General features: G+C 31.8%; 1 protein-coding gene and 2 long non-coding RNA genes across 4 annotated transcripts; 2 read left to right on the top strand and 1 right to left on the bottom strand.

Moving 5' to 3' along the window:
• Positions 1–3,603: 3,603 nt before the first annotated feature.
• On the top strand, positions 3,604–14,142 carry LOC140062874 (uncharacterized). The gene is made up of 4 exons (XR_011847540.1): positions 3,604–3,660; positions 9,852–9,921; positions 13,244–13,666; positions 13,809–14,142. It is a non-coding gene; the product is annotated as an uncharacterized lncRNA (long non-coding RNA).
• A 1,925-nt stretch (positions 14,143–16,067) lies between these two features.
• On the bottom strand, positions 16,068–17,453 carry LOC140062549 (uncharacterized). Its single transcript, XR_011847498.1, has 2 exons — positions 17,168–17,453; positions 16,068–16,778 (listed from the first exon to the last, which is right to left on the bottom strand). It is a non-coding gene; the product is annotated as an uncharacterized lncRNA (long non-coding RNA).
• A 48-nt stretch (positions 17,454–17,501) lies between these two features.
• LOC140062567 (small ribosomal subunit protein bS16m-like) lies at positions 17,502–25,258 on the top strand. Of its 2 annotated transcripts, none has more exons than XM_072108834.1 (3): positions 17,502–17,607; positions 20,747–21,019; positions 24,118–25,258. In XM_072108834.1, exons 2-3 carry the CDS (start codon positions 20,764–20,766, stop codon positions 24,243–24,245), a joined length of 384 nt encoding a protein of 127 aa, XP_071964935.1. In that variant the 5' UTR covers positions 17,502–17,607; positions 20,747–20,763; the 3' UTR covers positions 24,246–25,258. The 2 variants fall into 2 exon arrangements, with proteins under 2 accessions (XP_071964935.1, XP_071964936.1); XM_072108835.1 differs by having other exon boundaries at positions 17,510–17,607; positions 20,751–21,019.
• Positions 25,259–25,353: the final 95 nt, after the last annotated feature.

Below are 25,353 nucleotides of genomic sequence, written 5' to 3'. Positions count from 1 at the left end.
CATTTAAAATCAAGGTAAAATAGAAATAGCAATTTCGATGAAAAAGCAAAATTAGCATTAGCAGTGCAAAAAAAGCGCATAATAGCTGCTTTAAAGCTTACATAAGTTATGCAAAAAAGGAGAAAGAGGTTATATAAGAGCTTATTATATGTTTTATTGTGCAAAATTAGCTAATACTATATTCTGTTTATTTATGCTTGTTATGCTTTAACCAATCCTGTGCCTTATATAGTGATTGCGTATGCATTGTTTAAGTGTAAAGCGAGTGAAATGATATAACTGAATTTTCTGTATGTTATGATTTTTAACAAATGTGAAAGACTCATCCTTAAATATAATTTTCCCCCTGAAAATGTTGATAAAATGTTTTGTTGAATATTTTATTTTTAATTTCAGCATAAAAGTTATTAATTTAACTAAAATTTGATTTCTAAAAGTTATTTACCTGAATTTTACGTTAAAAATAGCCAAATTGTCTGGTTAGACAATGGGTTTTTTGTTAACTGTATATTTTGTCTTTTAAAGTGAAATCATTGTTGTTGTTTATGTTCTACAGCAAGTAGCTTGATTAAAATTGAAAAATAGCCAGCTATTCAAAGTATTCATGTATTTTGTGGACAATATATTTTAATTTGTTAAAAACTGTATTATTTTGTTTAAAACTAGATTGATTAAATTTGTTTCAGGTTTGGAAAAAATGTTTCCACACTTTTGTAAAGTATAGGACAATGTCAACACAAGAATCGAGACGACTGTTTATTGAATAATCAACACAATGGAATTACTGTATAGTGTATTGCCATTCATGAGGACTTTTTCAGCACAAAACACTTGGCGTGGCGTGTGACAGTTGTAGGCTATAATTGTGTGTTATTCAGTCAATATTTATTAATTATTCAATTAAGTTATTTGAGAAACGTGTTGCAAACTGATTAGTATATTAAATTTTGGATACTAAACTTTGGTACATGAGAACATCCACGATGTATTTTATTGTTGCTTGGATTTATTTTGCCTGATGATTTGATAACACCCGATTGAATATGATTTTATGTTTTTATAGAAATTAAAGATTAGAAAGAATAGTATTTATGAAATGTTTATTGATGGATTCTGCGACGTAACAACAATTTGTTTTACCGTTTACCAGTTTTTGCCCACTGGGTTGGTTCTGAGTACGGTCATTTCAGTAATCCGACACGCGACACACCCTTCTGTCAGTGATGGTATTCTAGGGGAATATATCCCTTATGGGATGAAAAAACAGATAGGGGTGGATGTCGCTCTCAAATTTCAGGTAAAAGGTAATTTTCAAGGATAAGGTCAAATATGGTAAAATAGGGTTTTAATAAGCTAATTAAAACAAATGTAACCATTATTGGATCATTATTGACATATTGCGGAAGATGGTCAAGTTCATCAATTTTTCAACTTACAAGTTTTAAAGGTCAATAATTGAAGATTTTAAACTTGAAAGTATTTGAATCACTTCTGGAAAGGGATGGAGAGGATGAGTCAAGAGTATCAAAATAACCGGAATTGGAGGCCTACTGGAAGGTCTTAAATTTCATTTAAAAACGGTCAGAGAGATGTTGTGGGTTGGGAGTAATGGGCCCAATGTCAACATCCGGAACTTTTCTGGGATCGGAAGAGGTAAACGCTTTAGGGCGGGTATTTCTTCTTCTTATGACCAGGTGGATAACAGCAAACGATCGAAACACAACCACACATGCTTGCTTTCGGTAACATCTGCATCACCGATGAATGTGGCCCAAAACACATTGAAGTACAGAGTACATACAACCCTTTCTAATGGAATGGTCAAACATGATGAAATATCTAGGTAACTTGCATAAATACTTGCATAGTCACCAAATGTTTGACACCATCATACTCTATAATATTCACCAACTCCAGTCAGTTTTGCTTTTTTTACACTTTTTTTTATATATTTTATCGAAACAGTTGCCTTGTTTCGATGCTCCCTCATTGGCTCATGAAGTTTTTTTTTTCTTTCAATAAGAATTACTAAATGTGAGATCTTCCTCATCATCTGTCAGATCGAAAGAATATTGTGTATTCTGTGTGATTTGTGATCAGTCTACCATGTCATGCAGAACCTATCACTGAATTACAACGTTTCTTGTTATACAAATGATTCTATTTTGAATCTATTGATCATCCACTCAGTGTTTGAAATATTTGGTTCTGATTAGTTTAGTTTAGATGGGTCAGTGTGTGCCTTTTTACCCCATTTCTACAACGAATCCAATCGGTTTTTAAATGTGTTGGTGGTTTCAGGAATGACGACTTCGGACTATTCGAATATACTATATAAATGTGAAAAGTGGATCTCCTACAGTTCAGTCCTTTGTGACATTTAGGTTTGAAAGGTCTAAGCTGATGTTCTCGTGTATTTCTACTTAAAATACATTGCATCATTTGAAAGAAGTCTTCTTTGGCTACACCCTCGAAACGTTTGACAATTTTGATTGTTTAAATCAAGTCACCATGAATTCGTCTGTCATACAGGGTTGTTAGGCCAAGACACTTTAAACGATCTTTATATGAATACAAATGGATATCTGGAATTAGTTTGGTCGCACGACGTTGTAGGCCTACTCTTTCAAGTGCGTGTATGACTTTTTGGAGATAAGGATTCCATACCTGGACACATCATTCCAGGTGTGGGCGAACGTAATGTTTGTAAATAACGTATAAGCAGTCTTTATCCATGTGTACAAAGGACCTCTTAATTACTTAAGGAGTTTCATGTCTGTTATCACCGTCAGCCAAGATAGTATAGACGCGAAGGCCTAAAAAAGGAGAACCCATTTACCACTTCTTCCAACCAATAGTTTTTGGAGTTTTTTTTTAAATAAAGACTCAAACCCAGGTTTCTTTTTCGAGATTTCTTGAAACACAAACTTCAACAAAAACTTGCATCATTGAAAGAGTGGACAACACAAATGTTTAAACAATTACATTATAGGGGGCCCTCTGTTTCCAAAGGCCCCATCAAAAACGTCTCAACATTAGGTCATATAGGAAGTCTTTGTTTTCGTTCTCAATGTTACGTTATTATAGGTAATATTAATAATATTATAGTAAAAAACCAATATTTTGGCACATATGGCATTTCATACGTATTATACTTGACCTATTTTTCCGAAAAAAAATCGAAACGCTGACTGGTGGACAACATAAAAAAATACAAATAACCACCGACTGGTAAAAGTCTATTATAAAACTGAGTGTACTTAACAGATGTTATATAATACAGAATTATATATATTATTACTTTTTGGTTAGATCTGTTGATGTAGATGATTTCCGTGAATAAAATAAATATCCTAAAGTTTTACCTTGTTTGACCTTTTGACAACATATACTAAAGATTGCATCCACCCCTCTCGTTTTTGTCACCCCACAAAGCATATTCAACATGGTTGCCTGCTATTAACAAATAATGCCCCCAAACTTGTGTGTATTTGGTACGTTCGACTCTACTCACGGTACGGTGAGCGCCGAAGTTCTATAAATGACGTCATAAAAATTTAGACGCAAAATCATCGGAAGAAGTCATGATCGATCAGTAGGCCGAATAGATTACACGATGAAGTAAGTTAGTATTACAGACAACAAAATCCTGTTAGTGCGGTAAGTCATGCATTCTACTAATTAAGGCAACTTTGTAAATTTTGAAAGACTCACTCAGCTATACTCAGACGACTAGAGAAAATAAACTATAGCCTACGTGATTTTATTAAGTCAAGAAACGATAACAAATTAACCTATCCATTATTTGATTTTATTTGGTTTATACTATTTCAGCATGAAACACCTAAACACTCATAACAACATATTCCAATAGAAAGATAGATGATGCATTTAAACTGACGGGTATAATAGAAATGTATTTTAAAACTAAAACGATTTTATTGTTGAAACAATTGTTTTCGTCTAATCGCATTAGGCTATGATTTACATCAAATATTTATTTAATCAGAGGTACTGGTAGGCATATGTGACGTGGGGAAAAACGGAAAATTCAATTCATAAGGTGTTCGTAACATATTTATGGATAGGCTATTTCAGGTTTTATTGTATGTCTAGCGAAGCCGGACCTATCAAGTTTATGTACGACCGGAAAATAATCCTGAAAGTGATCCGTCCAATGCGGTTCTCTCCGCGGTCAAATTCCAAACGCCTTCGATATTCGGTTAGATGAAATCGGCGAATTAATTCAATAATAATAATGAAAGCGGTTAGTTGATTAATAATCGATGATTAATTGTATTCGTGAACTTTAATTATTGAAAGCCGGGCGAAAGAGAAGAATTATTTATTTTGATTGCAAGACACAATATACCAAGCGCAGAGGTTGTACATGGACTCCTCTCCACCCCCACAGACACGTCCTTTATCAGTTGTTTTAGTAAACAAAATTATTCTTTTCTATATTTCGTCATAAAATTTTTTTATAATAAGGTTTCTATACAATATTTTTCTGTTAAAAAATGTAGAAAATATATTCCTTTTAGCCTAATCATATTTTTAATCAAATACACGAACTATTTATTATAGCTGGAATTGTGCTTATATTAAATCTATCTTTTTATTAGTTTCTTATTGATGTTCAACAACAACTTGTTTTTATGAGTTTACGAGAAAATCGATATTTTAATTTTGATTAGAGTAACTAAGTATAATTTTTATAACTTATGTTATTGAATATCAGAATAAAGAACTCTATTATTAAATTTATTTAATATTGCTTACTACCTGATATTGAATAGAGTTTTTTTAATATCATTATGTTAATATTTAAGAGCGGTTGACTACCATGGACCTATTTCATTTAATAAGTACAAACAAATAAATGGATTTTCTTCATACTTCGGTTAATCAATCAAAAAAATTAAATATTTTTGGAGAAAAATTGTGTGTGATGTTTTCCCAAAAAAACATAGCAAATGTTACGATTTTGGCACGTGAATTTTGCCCTCAATTAATGATATGGCACCTACGAAAAACGAAAAAGAATTTGCGAATTGTTTTTGTGAGATCTATTTTTGTAATATTTATCGTGGGTAATCATGTAATTTTTGTGTACTGCAGGTTTCTAGATAAATGGTTGAAATTTACATTTACTTGTAATATACAGATGTATGTGGTATAGCTTTTTCAGTACAAAAAAAAATGGAAAACATGTTTTAAAACATATATGCCTATATATTCCAATATCTATCCTGAGTTGTCTATTAGTAATTCCTAATATTCATAATACAAAATAGCTGCCATTTGAAAACTTGTTCAATTATCTTTTTAACCACTAAGTATTTTGTATAAAAATGCATTAAACACAATAAACATGATCCTAAGATTCAGAATAACAAATACAATTGTGCCTATGGAGTCTAGGTCAAAGATCATTTCATTACACTATATAAAATTGTGGTATATCTTAAACTCGAATATTTTGAATAAGAATGTATTAAGTATAAATATAAATGTGATCTTAAAGATTCAAAATAACATTTCATATTTTCTTTCTTCTGGAGACACAAAGTCAAAGGCTTAAATAAACCCATACTTTTTTAAATTATTGACTAAGCCACTTTAATGTCACATAATAGTCATTCCCTTTGACAAAACATTTTGATAGAAACGAAACATTATTTAATTATTATTTAAAGAACTTTTATTAGTCTGGAAAGCAATGGGTTTCTTTATTTTTATTTTTTATAAGCGAAATAATTACTTTGTTAATAACTTGTTTGAAAATATAAAATAGTTTTTCAATGAACGGACACTCTTGTGTTATAGCGCATTGTTGCTGTCGCAACCCCTGAATAAATAAATGAATGAATGAAAAAAAGAAACGGATTGTCAATTATTAACGTAACTATACTTTATGTATCCGATTAGATAACAGTTATAGTGACTGTTGTACTGGTATGGAATTTGGCAGTAGAGAATTTTATTAAAATCATTTGAAAAAGTGTGGCTACTGAAGTACATGGTACAACCGGGTTGTTCCATCCAGCTCAATATATTTATAGAAAGCTGATACGATTATGATGGAAGGACACAACTTAAAGAAAATTTCATCTGGAAAGAACACATACCAAGGCTATCAAGTTGTTGGATAGCATTGCACAGACTGATATTTTGACATGGCCACAGGTTTGAGCTACTGAAGTAGTGAAAGTCAAAACGGGTTACAAGTCAAGGAAAGAGACAAGGAAATAATTGTTAAGATGTAGAAGCAGGATTATGAATATGATGTACAAGTATGGAATGGTGTAAAAACAAACTCTTATTAGTCCATGGGCTTGGAGAGGTCCACACTGCGTACATTTTTGGTATGTTATAATATACAGGCCAACCTATATCCAATGAACACAAAAAATCGATGTTAAAATATTCTCATCATCCATTAGGTGGGATTTTAACGCATTTTCAATTACAATCAGTTCCAGATGTTTGGACAATATTGAAGTAGGTTTAATACAAATATGTATAAGTGCAGTTCTCCTTGCTCATAATGTGTTTTTTATATCAATGTTATAGAGCAATGTCTACTAGTCTTCATTTGATTAGAAAGTTTTTTTTTTAAATAATGAAAATTTCCGTATCTAAAACATGTAAATATATTTTAGAATATGCAAGACTATTATTTTATAAAAAATATCTAAAATTACTCATATATAATATGATAGGCATATACTCTTTATTTAAGCATCGTTATGTACATGTTTGTCTATGAATAAGCTACGTACACAAGTTAGCAAAACAATCAGTTATAGATTTTTAAACAATGTTGGCATGGGGTAGTGTGTAATACGTATAGCCATAAGTAGGCCTACATTTTTTCTTGCTCAAACATTTAATTCTTTATACCAATGTATAGAGTAATGTCTGCTCTACATTTGGGTTTTAATATTTGATTTAATTTAAATTCAGTTCAATTTGTATGCCATTTCCTGTACCTTACAAAATAGCATATACTGAATCAGAAAAATACAAAATTATATCAGTTTAACAAAAATATATTACCCATTTTATATAATCAAGAACAACGCAATTAAAGTGTTACCATAGACGTTGTGAATCTCCAAACTTTGGCCAAAATTGGAAATAAATGGTACGGTTCATTCCCATGCCTGACCAACAATGTTTTGCTTTCAGTTTGTTTTATAAGTCTTTCATCATCTTGTATTAAAAGTAAAATTAAATTTCGACAATCAGTGCTATTGAAATAAACATTTACCTTATGTTATAGTAAAATAATAGAAAAATTACAAGAAAATACTGTAATTTTAAAAATGTCTGTTACTATGGCAAATAGATACAGATATCCAAAATAATTTTATCTGTGCATGTTTCAACAAAACTTCTTTCACTGTGCAAATTTTGAAGGGAATATATTTTTTTCATTGGCCACCTAAAGGTCCATATATATAGACAACTGCTCTTAATACCGTGTTGTTATTGGTTATCTGCACTTGGCGGATAACCCCCTGTTATTGTCAGGATCTTTTTCTTTTTTTCACGCTGCTGCTCTAGCCCGCAACGTCCCATTAGGACTACTCAATCAGAAGCTAAAGTAAGCAGCAGCTATAGTATCTAAGGAGGACAGTTTTGCGAAAATGGAAACTCCACTATAATTTATGGATTCTAGACCCTAAAAACGTCTGGGAAAAGAGTATATTAGGACATGTCATGCTAAAATTACAAATCCCAAAGCATTTCTGGTATTTATCCCATTTGACTATAATACTGACTTTTGACTGTAATTCATTGTCAGATATTCATTGAATTATTATCAAAACAGTTCATTAAAGTTTGTGTTTGTAATAGGATACTTCACTCTAGGGTGATGAAATGACCCCCAGACTTGACCTTAGCAATAAAATTAACTAAAGTAACAGAAATTGAGTAATAACTTCTGTAACAAAAAAATAATATTTATTCACATATAAAAAATATAAAAAATTGACCTGTAGCTGTAGATTTGCACGAAACTTCGTTATATGGCGTCAAAGTCTCGCAGCTTAAGTTACACGCGATTTTATGAAATGTTATGGTTGATCATAAATTCTGAACTAAAAAATATTTTTAAATGAAACTTTACCAAACTAGACTTTATGATATGGAGCAATTTATGGTATGATAAATATAGCGTGCTAAGCAAGAAATCACGCGCGCACACGAATTTAAAATTTCAAAATGCGCCAAATTAATGTATACTCAATTTCGCGTACATTTTTTTTAGAATTCCAAAATTTTGAAAATGGTTTACGTTTTTTGCACGCACATGTGCGCACAGCTCATACAAAGCGTAGAAAAATGGGGTTTTTTGCAATTTATTTTTGTTTTTCATACCTTCTGTAGAAGATTTCATTCATGTTGATGAACTTTAACTGCACAATAACGATGCACGTTTACGTTGAACTTTAATGATCGTGTGCTAAATTTGTGCAAAAATATACCTATTTTTAATCGATTATATGCTCCTCAGGATGGCTGGTTAAAATGTATTATGGGAGCTGATGAGTTGTAGATAGCAATACTGTACATGTAAAATGTGTATCTACCGGATTTTCTGACGTCATCATAAGGCCACAATAGGATTTTTTTTCTCTTTTGTATACTAGTTTAAAATCTTATGTAAGAGAGCGCATCCCTATTCGCTTACCCTATTTTCTCCTAGATTTTAATATGTTCTTTCTTAATCAATTATCTTTCACATGCGTTACAAAAATGTTTATTACATCATCATATAAACAAATTAGAATAACGTGACTTAATTTTATCTATACAGTATATTTTAATCTGTCATAGCTCCTCGGAATGAAAAGTTACCCGCATGATTAAAACTTATTATGGAAGCTGTTGAATTGTAGATATGAATTCATATAAAAATGTTGTCTATCTGATGTCATGACGTCATCATATTGCCAGTTGAATTAACAAATTCTGATTTTCTTCTCTTTCGTAAATGTTTGTCGCGTTAAAAAGAGAGCGCATCTCACTTTACGTGCCCGTGTACGTGTATTAGTGTAATTATTTAGACTAGATGGTACGCGATTGAAATAGTAAAGTACATGTAACGATACACCACTACGACGTTTATATTGTTTATAATTAGTTAATACAAACGTTGAGAAGCAACTGTCAGTAATAAAGTTTTTATTTGTATATTATGTGTTTATATTTCCAGCAGTAAAGCCTACCCACAGTCACAGTAATAAATGTTCTTTGTATATGTGTTTATATATCTAACAGTAACCACATTCACAGTAAGAAAATTTCGATTCAAATGTCAAAGTATTGCATTACTATCTATCTCAATTGTAAGTTTATTATCCAAGGGCTCATAAATTTACCTACGTAAATTTATAGATAATTTACTTCTAAAATTGATGACGTTATTGTGTTAAAAATTGGATTAAAAGATAAGTCTCGTAATTTCATCTATGCTACACTGTATATAACATATACAGTGTATTCTGTAAATACTGTAATATGCTGTATGACACAAAATAGGTACAATTCAGCACTGTAAACATATTTAATTCATGTCATAGGATGGCATAATAATTGTCGACGTTCATATAGTCTAACATATATGCAACATATGTGCATTTCCGCGGATAACCCGAACTCGTCAAAGTGACGAGTTCAAATCTAGTATTAGTTTATGTCTGTCAGCCCTGTTTAATGGTAAAGTATGGTCACTTTAGGTGATGATAAATTTAAATTAAAATTCAAATAAATATCATATTAAATTAATTAAATCAAAATAATAATATTTATTATATTATTATTACTTTCTCTTAAAGTTTTTGAATGACGTCATGGAGTTGAACTTTATATTTATCCTCCTTTCCATCTTGGTACAACTGGTAAAATGTGAGTATTCATTTTTCGTTTGAATATTATTAAATATTTATCAGACAGTAATATACACAATAATAAAATAATAATATAGTCGAAGTTCCTTATCGTTGGACAGCGTGTAAACAATAAGATGTGGAAATTGGCCGATCAATATATTTCTGAGGTAGAAACCTATAAATATCTTGGTACTTACAAATCAAGAAATATTTCAGATCATTTTCACATCGACCAAATCATCAATAAAGGCAATAGAGTCATTGCTTATATTAAGTCAATTAAAAACCGATTTGATAATTTTAGTAGAATTTTCTATGGTGACATTCTATGGAAAACAATTGCTCTTCCTCCAATAAAGTATGCTTGTTCAGTGTGGGTCAGCCAAAGCAGGAAAGATATTGATAAAACTGAGTCGACACTTCAATTACAAATGGCGCGATACATTTTAAAAGCTAGTAGAAGTACACCTAAAGAGACCTTGATGTGTTCCAATTAAAGTTATTCAAGATATATCTAGAGCCAAATTGATTAATTATAAACATGGATAAACACCGTTGGCCTAACTTTATGCTTAATGCGTGTCTAAGTTCAACTACAAATGTAGAACCACGCTATTAACTGATCCCTAGTTTTGTGTGCGTCTATTAATATGGACATCGACTCGATTTTCGAAACTTCCTACCTTGGCAATGACCTTGATAGTCAGTGGGTTAAGATATTTAAAGAGGTGATGTATGACACAAACATTGCATTTTGGAAAAGTGAAATGCTAAGAAAATCGTCACTTCAGACATACTCTCATAAGTCTAATCCGTGCCTTGAAAAATATTTATTGGATAGTACAGAATTTCTAGGTGCTAGCCTTAAATTCAAGCCACGTTCCTTTAGGTCATAGGAGTTGTAAGTGGCTTCCCGATTATGATGGTATCTGTAAAATGTGTAAGAATGGTTTAGAATACATTCAACATTTTCTTTCACATGTAACCAACTCAATGGCATAAGGATTGAAGAATATACCAAATTAGAATATGTTAATCGATATCAATCATTTAGATGCACAGACCACCGAGTCAACTGACTAAAAGTTAAAGAAAGATTCCTCCGTGTATTTACTAGGCAGTAACCTATTTGGTGCAGATAGATTATTACATACGGCAATGAATTATAATTTTTTTCCTATGATGACATCTTTAATTTTTTTTTAAATAATGCACTAAGTATATACTTAAAAGAAGAAAGCTAATGTTAATGTTTCGGCCCAAGAAAATGCCATAATTTGTTTGATTGTCGAAATTATTTTTTTTAAATTTAATATGCAATTAATGATGAAAAATACCATGCCGGGATGATATAAAAACAGTCCCTAGTCAACCTATCGAATGATCGCGTCGTTGAAGTTTTAATTAATTATACCTATTCTTGAACAGAATGACGTAAATCACGGTTTGGCTCTGTGAGTAAAACGCCGTGGCCATTGATATCAATGCTTAGAGTACGTTCGAATTGAATCCGCGAAATGCATCACCGGTTAAAGCTAGAAATCAAAACTAGATCACAATGTAATTACAAAACTAGCAAAAAAAGATACAAAAGCTCACACCCACACAAATAAAACGAATCCAAATGGGTGTCGTGTTTCTAAAAAAAAAGTCTGAGCGCAACATTTAATTTCGGTACTTTTTGTGTCCGTAAGCAGCTGTAGTTCTATAACTATATATTCAAATTTTATCATTAAAAATTTTTAATCTGCTGACTGATTTACATACTTCAACGTGCACCTGTCACGCACGTTGTCAATTTCATATTCCATATCCAGTATTGCGCTTTCATCCCATGCAAATTATTATTATGGCAGACAAGACCGTGCGGAGCACCCGTTACTGCTATAGACCACAATTTAATTACAGAAGAAGCAAATACCGGTAGCTAACAAATATCTCACACAACAAATTGTAAAATATCGAAACCATTGAAATAAAAATAAAATGTAAGCGAATAAAAATGAACACACACAAACAAAACGTTTCCAAATGGTTTTATATATTGTTGAACACTTAACAATATCGTGTTTCCGCAGCAATGTATTTTTCAATCGATTGATGTTAAACTTTTCTTTTTTTTACTTTTTATCTGTAGGCATATGTATCAAATAATTAATACACCAACAAAAAAAAACCAAATTAATATAATTTCGTTCGTTAGTGTTTGCGCGCATCATCTAATTCACACAGCACAATTTTTCTTTAGAGTCTTTTATTTTCGCAAAGTCAAACAGTCAACAGTAAAATATTAAGTTCCATATCCAGTATTGCTTTCATTTTTTAGTCGTTTACATATATTTCAAAGTGTAGGATAGTGTATAATAAAATCAATGGCCGCTGTAAATACAATAGTTCCGAATTTTATTTTTGGTACAATTTGTTTTTATTTTAATAATTTGTCAAAGTACTTTTATCGGACTTCGCTGTTATTACTTGCCCATGCAAAGTGTACAACCACATTATTAAGGCAGAAAAAGACCGTGCTGAGCATACAGGCACCACATGTGATATAAATGAGATGCTGTATTACCAAATATTCATTTGATACTTCGATAGATAGTATAGGAGGGGTAGCTGACTGCTTAAACTGCTAAGTTAAAAAAATATATATTGTATCGATTTTATGCTGGTCAAATAAATACTAATAAACGAAACGAATGTGGAGATACAGCACTGGGAATCGGGTGAATATTCAATAATCAAGGGTTAAAAACAAATAAACAAAATAACAGAACAGTCTTTGTTACAAAGAACATTTAAAAAATTAAATCTTATTTCCACTTGGGTTCTTAAAAGATGTCACAGTGGTCTTATTTTTCTTTTTAAATGTCTTCATTCTCTTTTATCTCCAATTTCGGTTTTCGTGTTCTCGTCCGTAATTTAAGAAACAACAATATCCTGTTTGTTCCCTTTAGTAGAGTCAATGCTCTTAAATTAAGTTTATCTTATAATAGTTTAGTCCAGGCCCATCCCCATATCGACATTTTTAATTCCAATCTTTCTGTTTCGTCGTAATTTAAGTGTTTCTGAGTTGTTGTAATTGTTTTTTGTATATAAAAAATAAAATATTTGTAACATTGACTGACAGTTCTGATATAATATGAATTCTAATTTGGTCATCGTAGCAGCCCACCAAGATATCAACAGAATGCTCTATAAATTAGATCCAATGTATAAGGCCCATTATGACATGATATGAGGATCTCCGATGCCTAAACAACGAACATGGCACTGTTTAAAATATCGATGAAACCAATCCGGTAGGTAATTTATCATTACTATTACTTTATTTAAAGGTCGTACATTCTGGTATAATTGTTCGCAGTACACTATTACTTTAATCGGCCAGCAGAAGCTAACTTGGGAGGATGTGAAGGCTACATGCGAGTCATCTTGTGGCTACCTTGCAAGCTTTACAACGACGACCGATGAGGTAAGCGCCGTTCTAAACCACGTGAATCACCACGAACCAGGACTGTACGCAATCGGGTTATCTCGTCAACCAGGGCTGGACAGGGACATCGATTCCAACTGGAAGTGGGAAACAGGGGAAGCATTTGATTCTTCTATTCCTTGGTTTGTGAGCAGCTGGACGGAGCCAAATGAACTACCATCAACGCACTGCGGAGTTAGAATTGACTCGACAGTTAGTCAATTACTTGACGTGAATTCCACTTCAGACTTAAATAGTCAAACGACGGGATACATTTGTGAACGCAGTAAGTTCAAGATTCTATGACGAATATTCTGTACCGTAGGCCTAATCAAAATTAATGTTATGACATTCAAAATATAAACACAATAAAGTAAATAAAAGGAATATGCAAGATAATTGTTTAACAATTCTTCTATTTATTGCAGAACGGAAAACGTGTGGATTTTACCGATATAATAATGGACTTAAAATTTCCCCTGACGCCGCTTACTTCAGATGCGCAAAGTTATGCTTACGACAATGTTATTGCATCGGAGTCCATCTTTATGACGGCTGCCATTTTGTAACCGAATTGAATAAAGCCACAACACTTCAGTATTTGAAATTAAAATAGATTAACGGGGCAAATATATTTATTCCCGACACCATCGACAAATTCTTCATAGAAAAAGAAGTATAAATATTACCTGATCATTTTATTATGTGGCTTTGTTAAACCATATCTTGTTGTGTGAAAATACATTTTAAAAGGGTATTTCCGTCCGTAATTAAAATCGTTAACCGATAATGAAAATAGTATTTTCTTATGTAAACTTGATTGTTCTTTAAGTCAATTTTGGTGAAAAAAATTATATTATGGCACCACTTTTTAAATATGTGCTTAGTTCTGCTTCGCCGTTGTTGGAAAATAATTTGTTATTAATTACCAATGTTGTAGTAAGGGTATTTATTTTAAAATAAATAATAGAAATCCGGAGCTATATCGAATTCCTCTCTGATTATACAAAAGGTCATGAGTTTGAAGGAGATGCAATTTAGACAGACTTAGCTATCCATTCTTTTTTATTTGTTTTCACCTATTTTGGTCAGAGGCCTGTAAAATTAGCGGTGTAATCACATTTTCTGCAATCACCATTCTTAATTAATTCTTGCGACATTTGACAAATCGACGCATTGTAACTGTTTTGTCTCTATATAAATTATAAGCACAAACATGATTAAAATTACACATTTTCATTTTGACTGTCGTTTTAGAAAGGGTGTTATGCGAGTCTTTTTAATATAATGAATGTTTTTTAGTAGTATGGTATAAATGAATAAATTTTGTCAGCACGTTACATTTCACTTCACAAACCAATGCATTTGGTAATGTACATAAGTTCAAGAGGCAATTGAACATAATATGATTAAAACAATACTTGTAGATATTCTTGGATAAAACCAGGGAAGAGTGAGATCTTGTTAGCTGGTTTTAACTCAGGAGAGAATTTCACCCTGGTTAAAACCACCCCTCACTGTCCCCCTAGGATGGTAACTTTGGAACAAATAGAATAACTGCAAAGGTGTTATTTAAAATATGTGTAGTAAAACCAACTTTAAATTATAAGGTAGGGTAAATTCTTATTAATTTATTGATCTTTTAATTTAATGTATCTATTACTTCATCCGATTTCGAGTGTGGTTCCATTGCGCCTTGTTAGTGTATATTTTGGTTTTCCCTGCCCAATACCAGTGTCTTTTATTTGTAATAAATACTGTGTCTTATTCACTCTTATTGTATTATTAGTTTAATAGTACTTTTTTCGTGTACGAAAAAAAAATCTGTATTATATTATACTTTTTTATACTTTTGCTTTTGAAATACAACAGCGCCACCTGTTTCGTCCCGAATCTTATAATGACTGGTTTCGCGATAAAAGCACATTTTTTTTAGATATATATTGTAGGCTACTAATTTACATTTTATCGTTTTTGATCGTTTTTAGGACAAGTGTACATGACGTGTAATCGTTGGAAAAAACATAATTAGCCTAGATGAGTTCCAGTATTAATATTTAATAAATAAAAACCGAATGTTACCGTTTTAATCAATGTGAATCAAATGAAATGTAGACTTTGGCTAGGCATACCTTTTATTTGATTCAAATGACGGGAATCTATTCAGATGTTATATAAACAAATAAATGTTTTATATTCGTGTAATGGTACAAATAATGGCATTTGGTGAATGATGAAAAGTAATATATCAACCTGGCTTCGCCTCGTTGAAATATCACCTTTCATCATTTACCTCATGCAGTTATTTGTACCATTACACTAATAAACATTCCTTATTTGTATATTATTACTCATTTTATTGTTGCATAGTGGAATCTTCTCATACTGGGCATGATGATATAAAAAAAAACGCGGCTTCAAGCTATTGCAGTTGTATTTGATGTTCTTTTTGTAAATAATATACAGTAAATGTGGGTGGAAAGTGTTGTAAATGGTAAGGTTATTACTGGTATTTTGCACAGTTTGTAGCTTAAGATGAACCGCCTGTATTTTCGTTCCCATTTTACAATTTGCTTCTTCTCCTTTGGATCCTAAAATATATTTAAATAGATAAATAGATTTAGGCCTACACCTTCATACAGATAAATTGGAAAAGTTACAAAATAAGAAAATAAACAAAAACAGTGTCAAACAAAGGTTTTTAATGAAGTGATACTGTATAAAACAATAATATATAATTATAATAAAGATTTATTCTGTAAATGAAATAAAACCAAATTATTCTCCTCCGAAAAGTGACAATTTAGAAAATAACTTGTACAAGATCCGTACAAAAACTTATCTATTTATGCTCTGTCACTCAATCTACTAGATAATATTTTACTAAAATAGAGAAGATTGAAATAATGGTACAGAAGACGAAAACCAAGTCTCTAGTTATTGTCGTTTTTTTTATTGCAGTCAGCGTTTCCATTTTGGTCTGTAAATTGCATTTCCAGCTCAAGTATTATGTGTATAAAACGCCATTTATGGCAAAATATTATCTTTTGTTACCAATAATAAGTCAAAATACAGTTTAGAATTAAGTAAATATTATACAAATTTAAATACAAACAAAGGTTACAGTACTTATAACAACCAACACCCATAATATTGAAAATATAAACAGAAACAACTTGGACTAGGCCGAGATGAATAAGGTAAGGTAAATAGAGACAAAAAATGTCTTTCTCATTCACAAATTTAATTTGGTTTATACTCCATCATTTGTCTGTTCTTTCAGTTTCTTTTGATTTAATTGCATCCAAAGTATTTGTAATAAATGTGCTGTTTTATTCATTCTTTTTGTCTGCTTCCAATGTTGTCCCATTTGATATAGACTTATTTTCTTTGCAGTCCTACAGTTAAAAAAAACATGTAAAATAAAATTTAGTCACTAATTTACTAGTGTAGGCTACTACTAGGCCTAGTACTAGTATTATCAAATAGCCTAGTATCTAATAATTAATAAATAGACGTTTATTATCATAGTTGTACTGTCTGTAGTTGAATTGTATTTTATAATATTGGCTAGGCCTAGGCCTATTTATTTCTATTGTTTGTCAAAACAAAGACACAATAATGTTAATGACGATTTTTTTTAATTCAAATTTCAATCAAATTAAAGTTGTATTCTACACACTCTACACTACAAAATCAATATCGTATCATTAAAGATATTAACTTTATCATAATAAGATAATATGCTTAACATTCCATCTTGCCCGGCGCGACCTACCCCACTTACACTGTTCGTTGCCGCTGTCTCCGTTGTGCCATTTGCAAATGTCTTGTTGTTGTCCGAGTCTGGTTTGGTGGGCTTAGCTTTAGACGTTAAATACGTCTGTATTTTTACCGGTAAGTAAGGTACAACGTATGGCTGAAGAAATCGATGCCATAGCCAGAGAAACAAAGGTATTACTATACATGAAATACACACCATTTTTGAGTAAATATTGAATTTTAAATACAAAAAAACAACAAAAAACACTCTTGTTTGTTGTGAAATTTACTCGCGTGACGTGAAGAAGGTGACGTACGTACATGATGTAAACTTTGACCTCGGCCGGCCGTGAAAAATCGATACTCGATCGATCTTCAACATAAAATACGTCGCGAGATTGCTTTTTCACACACAACACACGTGTGTATAAAAACGCTGATTTTTTCCAGAAAATTGAATTAATTGTAAGTAAAGCTGAAATGAGATAACTTAAATATAATATCAATAAGCCTGGCTTGGTACTTGGTAGGCCTAGCGGCATGTAGCAGGCCAGGCTAGCCTGTATTAATTATATATACCAAGACAATTCGGCAATTCGTGCGGACGATTTCATTCGTTTCGATTGTTGACCGACGATCAGGCTTTTTCATTTTTAAGACGATCGGATACCAACCCGTCCGTCCCGTGTGGACGTGCGGGGCCAACCGTGTTGTCGTTCGAGCCAATATATTTAGACGATCGGGCCCAATATAATAATAGGAAAGACGACCGGGTCCAAGAAAACGATTTGGATTTCATTTATATTCACCATTTATGTGAATGAAATGCATCGATATGAATTGAATGGCGTGATATATGAATGAAATGTTTTGAATTGAATATTTTGAACGAAATGTTTTGAATGAAATGTTTTGAATAAAATGTTTTGAATAAAACGTTTTGAATGAAAGGTTTTTGGAACAGTAAATTGTTTGGAACGTATAACATCATACTAATAAAATTAAATGTCGAGTGCGTGGTACAAAATAATGCAATAAACTAGGCGGCAGGCCTAGGCCTACATATACTTGAGGCATACCATTTAGGCCTGGCTGGCTCAAAACATGTAAAAATAAAGGGGGACATTTCCCACAAAACAAGTGGATATATTAGGCAGCTTTCGAAACACACGTCACGGAGATTATCGAGATGCAACAGACCGTAAAATCCGTGTCCTCCTAAAGACCAAGAACTACCACGACCTGTCAATCAATTTAAAGTGTTAATTTAACAAAATATTATATCGATGATATGAATTTTATGACGTGTTATGTGAATGAAATGCATCGATATGAATTGAATGGCGTGATATATGAATGAAATGTTTTGAATTGAATATTTTGAACGAAATGTTTTGAATAAAATGTTTTGAATAAAAGGTTTTGAATGAAAGGTTTTTGGAACAGTAAATTGTTTTGAACGTATAACATCATACTAATAAATTTTAAAACAATCATTTTTTTTATTAATCAAGAAAAAAATACTGTATAGTATCAAAGAATTAATAATTTGATTAAATAATAAATAATTATTGTCTATTTCACACACTGTAGCTGATCAATAAACTTCAAGGCAAGTTTGCAATTCATTTTCTTTTATTCCTGAATCCTGATTGACTATAATTGTCAAATAAATGTTGAGTACTAACATGCAGGGATACCTCCATGCATGCAGTACCTTTATACTGTACATAAGACTATAGCCTAGCCTATCAGGCCTAACTACAACACTGCAATAGAAAGCAAGCTTATAAGTCTTATCATACTTATTATTATTAAGGTGTACATAAATCAAAGTTGTGTATAAGACTCGCCAAAGATGCCTCTAAAGTGCAACTAAAAACTGAACAGCTACAGTACTAGCCTATGCTAGTTAACAGCATATAATCAAGCCTCAATACAGATAGCACTTCACACTATCAAGTACAACAGCATACTAGGCAAGCCTAATTTGCATAACAAATTACCTGGAGTACCAAATGAGCTACAGCACAAACAAAGTTTACATGCTTCAATAATGATTCTTTGCAAAATAAAACTTAATCTATGAACTAACACACACACTATTAATATGCATGTATATAAAATGGAAGTCCCGGTTAAAAACATGTATGTTGAAGAAATATTTGCTAACAAAAACTGTACAACAAACTGTATATCTGATTTCAATAAATTATTTAATAAAAAATATAAATGGAAATGTTGTCTATTTGACACTATAAATGCGTGTTGTTTTATGTACTGTATATAAAAGGGGAATCCCGCAGTCAGCAAAAACATGTACATATAACGAGCATGTTTAGTGAATCTAAATAAAAACAATAATTATTTGATCAAATATATGTAATCAGGAAATATAATTAGGTTATTTATAAGGATAAAAAAGTATGAAAATGGAGAAAACTGTAACAACGCTTTTTCGTTAAGATGCTTAAAATACTCCGTTAAATAAGTACTTAACGGAAAAGGTAAATCAACGGAAAAACTAACACAATATTTCAGCTCATCTCGGTATGTATGCCGAGAGCTCAATTATAAACTATAATAATAGACCGGATTTACAAACGATACACTTGGCTATCGAGCCCAATGTTAAGACTATCGGGCCCAACAATTAAAACTATCGGGCCCAACGCCTAAGACGATCGGGCCAAACGTATAAAAGGGGCACATACAATAATGGGCCCGATCGTCTCTGTGATGGCCCTGATCATCCTTGGCACCGATCGTCTGTTCACCTTCGGTCCTACTACCACCAGATACCTAACAGAGCTTGGAAGTGAAAGTGACAGAAATTGAGTCTGTTTCATATCAAAGTGGGAATTCTTTGTAACAAAAAAATAATATTTATTTACGTATAAAAAGAGAAAAGAAACATTTAATTATAACCCAAAAACCATTGTCTGACAGACAATTTTAGTATTTTTTTCTTTAAATTACATTTTTTTAAGGTAAATAATTGTTTGGTTAACGTGAATAAGTATTATGTGACAATAAAATGACACATTCAAAAACAAAATTGGAATAAAAAATATTTTTCAGAGGGACAACATATTTTATTTTTATTTTATTTTATTTAATCGAAACCAACAGCAATAATTACCGCCACTAACAGGTTTGATACAAACAAAGCCAGGACTGTTTAAAGCACCTTGATTGGTCCTAACATTGATCAAGGGCTTCTCTCGTCCAGTGCCCACCTTGACGTCACTTTCTGATGCACACCCAATATTCACACAGCACAATTTTTCTTTAGCGTCTTTTATTTTTGTAAAGTCCCATATCCAGTATTGCTTTCATTTTTGAGCTTACAGATATTTCAAAGTAAAGGAATACTTCATGTAACAAAATCAACGGCCGTAAATAGTGCCGAATTTTATTCTTGACAATTAAAAAAATAATAATTTGTACTTTTTATCAGCACTTTTATTATTATACTGCCTCATCCCATGTGAATTAGTATTATGCAGGTTACTGCTAGTATTAATAATTACTGTAGTTCTGATCATACTGTATACTTCATTTTGTCCATTTTCTAATCACATGCCCGTTTTATTTGATTTAGGTAGAACTTGAGGCATAATGCCAAAGATCTACAGAAATCCACGAGTGATGATAAGACTTGCCAGGCATGGATGTGCCAATCGACCATTCTATCATATTGTTGCAATTCTGAACAGAAGAGCTAGAAATAGTGAAGCATTTTTCGAGCAGCTTGGAACGTATGACCCAATGCCAAATAATCACAATGAAAAACTTGTTAGTTTTAACTTTGACAGACTTAAGTATTGGTTAGCAAAAGGAGCTGAACCTACTAAACCGGTTTACACGTTACTAGGTATGTTTTTTTGTCTTTTTTTTTTTAAAACTAAAGTGACTAAAAAATTGAAGGCACTGCATATAACTCTTTCGATGTATTACTGGGTATAAACGAAGGTCGTTAAACTGCATATACCCGGTATTACATCGTATTTGCATGTAATACAGTGTAGCACCCTCTATAGTTTTTTCGATGAACTTGAAGATATTTGCAATCCATTAAAACTATTTTCAGCACAACATGCACCCTCTATAGTTTATTAATATTGTTTAGAAATTTCTATTTCAACTTGCACCCTCTTTACATGTACTGTATCATCCTTTTAATTATAATTATTTTGACCTTGGAAAGTTGTATTATTAGCTATAAAATGGTGCAAAAACATCCTCTAGTTACCAAATTTAACCCACGTCCATAGGGCAATATCATGTTCATAATATTTCGCAAAACAAATTCTGAAATAATTGTTAGTTTTTCTATAACAGTGATTTTTTTGGAAAATGTAATTTTTGTACGATTTTGACCCAAACTTTGAGGTATTTTTTTATAAAACGATAAAAATAATTCAAATGTTTTTGATATTTTTATTTGTTACACATATCTTCATCAATATCCAGTAGGAAAACCATATTCCATAAGCATTTCTTATAGAAAAAGTAGTTTTATCATTGAATTGATAAAAAAACAAGAAATCAAAAATACATGACGTCATTAATATGCAAATTAGCTTTTTTTTAACTCCCAACCAACCTTTTCCACATACCACAAAAGTAATTACTAAATTATCTCATTTAGTTTTGTTTTTTTGCAATTTATTAAAAAATAACCATTTTCTTAAAATGCATAGTTGCGCACATAGGTGGGACTAATGCTGTGCAGTTAATAATTATTTTATCATCAGAATTAGACCAGACTCTTAATGAAACAGATATCCATTTTCCTTTGAGCAACTTCCCTTGGCTTGTACTGTCATCCAATCCGACAGCTGCTCCGGTTATTGCACCTTATCTGACTCATATAAAATTGTAATCTTTTACTTATTCCTGGTAAATTCCCTCATGATTTTAAAGTTGGAAAAGTGGTACCCATTCATAGTGGTCTGAAATGGTATTATGGTTTTCTACCAATGTTATAATACCAAAAAAATGTACGATTGATTGAATAAAATTCACATATATTGACATATTCTGAAATGCATACTTAATAACTATCGCCCACTATCTAGTATCAGTACTGCCTGTTTTGTATAAAATAATTGAAAGGGCTGCCCATAGTCAAATATTATCATAAATCATAACATTATTGCTCCATCCCAAACAGGATTTTGGAAACATCACTCCACAACAACTGCACTTACTGCTACTACTGTATAGCTTGCTAGCTTTTGATATTGTCAATCATCAACTTTTAATGAAGAAGCTGTACCGGTCGTATGGGCTGTGTCCATCTCTGCTATAGCTGGATCACCTCTTAACTATTAATTTTATTAACGACAGACTGGTCTAACGCCACCTCAGTGGCTTAAGATAAGATAAATCTTTATTGTCATGACCACAGCAAGGCGAACATGAAATGTTTTTTCCTTGATGATTAATTACATCACATCCAGAAAATATAGCAGTAATAAAAATCAAAACAATATAATAAAGATATTAGAAAAATGATATGGTTAAATACAAGAGGGTTAAAATTACATAGCTATCTTTAAAATTTTGAGTTGGAGACGTGTATTGAGTTGTGGACAAATGATTGCCTACATCGAGTAGTATTGCATTTTAATTCGAGTTTTACCTTAAAGCCCCATTCCCTACGTCTTTTTAGATCTAATTTAAGATCACAAACTGTATTTAATGTAAAAATAATACTATATGGTCCTATTGCGATAACTTTTTTCGTCTTTAAACGGTTAAAAATGTGAAAAATAAGCCGATTCTAATAATTATAGCGGCCCGCTATAAATCCCAAAATGCATTGCGCGCGGATTGATATTTTTGTTTTTCACCTGTAATTCGCCCACTTTTCGATCGATCGTGAGGCCAAAACAAATGGAAGACTCCTAACTTTTCAGCGAAAATACCGGGTTTTCCCCAATTTGTATCAACGGAGTCTGGCAAAAATAGAAAGACAATTAATGCAGCAACTATACAACGTCAGGCTAGGTATATAGCTCGCGTACGATGTTCGTACGTTACCGATGTTTACCAGCTAGGCCTACAAAACTAAGCCTAGCTAGGCTAGGCCTAAGACCGTCCACGAGAGGTCGATCGCCGCGAGCTACTTAGGTAGTGCATTGTTTCTCACTTTTTATCATAATTTACCATAAAACGTACATTTAAGACAAGGAATGACATGGTTTAATGTTTTTAAAGTGATATATATGTATTATTTTCCAAAAAACGTCCAAAATTGCAGGGAAGGGGTCTTTAACTAAATAATTATCAGGTGTGAGCTATCCTGCATTATTTTCTTAACTTGGCTAATAACATCACGCCTGTATATTACGTCAATAGCATTGACATTTCCTATTACTTTACTTTCATTATATCGTTAAGTTATAAGTCTTTTATGGGTCACCCAATACTCTATTTACTTCGCTTAATACCAGGTGGGTTGTCTCGTATTCAAGGCACTACATAATTCTCAAATTCTGAGTGTTTCTAATGGGAACCTCCATGTACTAAGACTAGAGTGAAGCTTGAATGCTTTAGAAGTGCTTCTAGTTATTTGGTTACTACAATAGTTCTACTACTGGTACTACTAGATTGTTCCGAATATGAAACATTTAAATTTAGACTTATTATATATTTTGAATATCACTAGGTCTATATCATAAACTAAATTGTATTTTTATAGCCCATATTTGTAAATAATGTATTTTATCATAATGTTATTTATCATTTTTATGTATTTTGTTGGAACTTAAAAGGGCCCTTGAATATCAACTAACATTAATACCCTCTATAAATAAAGTTGAAATAAAATAAAAGTGATTCCATAGACCTGAACAACCAAATGCAGCCTAGAACATTGATCACAGTTTTCCGAAGCTACTACCTGTACTACCTGGTTTCAAGTATCTGATTGATATTTAATTCTAATTGAATCATGTTTTACAGGTTACTCTGGCTTCTTGCCATTGCATCCAATGAGTACAGTGCTGGCAAGAAGAGCAAGACAACAACAACAACTCAATGCTGCTGCAGCTTTACAAGAAGAAAATACAGAGTCAGAAATTGCATCTTGACAAAAATAAAGCTCAGTATTATGTATTAAAACATCAGAAAAAAAAACATTCTTTCTTTTTCTTGTGGATGAAAAACAGGATTTTCACCTTTAAGAAGGATAGTGAATGAATTTGATTATGCAATCCTTAGCAATTTGGATAAATATATGATGCCTGGCATCACAAAAGCGGCGCAGAGTCATAACCCGCTTGCAACTAGCTTGAAGTTCAGAATGTGAAAAACAGCCTAACCTATAAATTTTAAAATTTCAATAAAAAACCATACTATAAACACTTATCTCTAACATATCAAACTCTTGTTCGTGAAAAAATATCACAAGTATGCATATTTTGCAATTATTTTTTTCCATTGAAAATTTATTACTAAAAAATCAACTTTCTTTATGTGCTTTTGTAATCAAACCGCTAACCCGAAACATGTCATGTTTAGTACCTGTTTATTTGAAAATATATCAGCTATTATAATTGTCAACAACCTAAAGGATTTTTTCTAATCTAGCCAATGAAAATTGGTTTTAGGTTACTAAAATTTCTAAGAATAATATGTGAATCCTTGACTGTGATTGGCTATAAAGATAAATTACGCTCTCTGATTGGCGGACGCTTTTGTTTACAATGAAACAGCATGGCTTCCATTTTGTAAATATTTAGGAATTTATTCATTATTTTTATCCATATATTTTTTTTTAATTACAAAAAATATATAAGATTATGTACCACGTAGTGATATATTTTCAACTAGTTTTCTGTTATCGAGTTTTGACAGAGAGTCTTGTCGCATTGATCCTGAGCTAGAGGGTGACTCGTATGTTTTCAGTAATAACTCTTCATTAAACCCCTCATTGTAAAGCTGATTAAATATAGATTACGAATATATAAAGATCTAAAACACTACGCTGATTTTGTGATGCCATGCCTCATAAATGGACATGATTTACCAATATGAACTTGAGGGTAAAAATGAGGTTTGTGAACAGAAGTAATAAGTGTAAATAAAGAAAATATCAAACTTACTACTTGTTTTGTTTCTATTGCTGTTTGCTGAAACATCCGCGCTGCTCTGCATTACACTGGTAGTTAGGAACAATAAAATAATAGTGGTGACCAA

Source organism: Antedon mediterranea, chromosome 11, assembly GCF_964355755.1.
Source record: "Antedon mediterranea chromosome 11, ecAntMedi1.1, whole genome shotgun sequence".
In the NCBI taxonomy this organism is placed as follows: Eukaryota; Metazoa; Echinodermata; class Crinoidea; order Comatulida; family Antedonidae; genus Antedon; species Antedon mediterranea.
Note: the sequence above shows the minus strand (reverse complement) of the source record. Positions and strands in the feature narration are given on the sequence as shown.